We start from the raw sequence: 208 nt of genomic DNA on the forward strand, positions 1-208 counted from the left end.
GGGGGTTGGACAGGGTGTCAGGCTGGGACTACGCAGACGAGTTCGAATCGTCAGTGTCACTACGCCTTTTTTCAGTTGCTGTTGGAAGAACATAAATGAGGTTCAATGTTAAAGGTTATATATTCAATTCAATTTCAATTCAATTTTATTTGTATAGCGCCAATTCATAACAGAAGTTATCTCCAGGACACTTTTCAAATAGAGCAGG

At 39.9% G+C, this 208-nt stretch overlaps 1 protein-coding gene across 2 annotated transcripts in view; it reads right to left on the reverse strand.

Annotated features, from left to right (window-relative positions):
• pdzd2 (PDZ domain containing 2) overlaps positions 1 to 208 on the reverse strand; it is a 10,999-nt gene that overhangs the window by 8,336 nt on the left and 2,455 nt on the right. For both annotated transcript variants that reach the window (XM_035657935.1, XM_035657934.1), the window contains exon 4: positions 1 to 78. In XM_035657935.1, the coding sequence (XP_035513828.1) occupies positions 1 to 78 (78 nt within the window). The remainder of the gene's footprint in view (positions 79 to 208) is intronic.

This window comes from Morone saxatilis, unplaced genomic scaffold (assembly GCF_004916995.1).
Source record: "Morone saxatilis isolate NCDOM2014 unplaced genomic scaffold, NCSU_SB_2.0 Contig16, whole genome shotgun sequence".
In the NCBI taxonomy this organism is placed as follows: Eukaryota; Metazoa; Chordata; class Actinopteri; family Moronidae; genus Morone; species Morone saxatilis.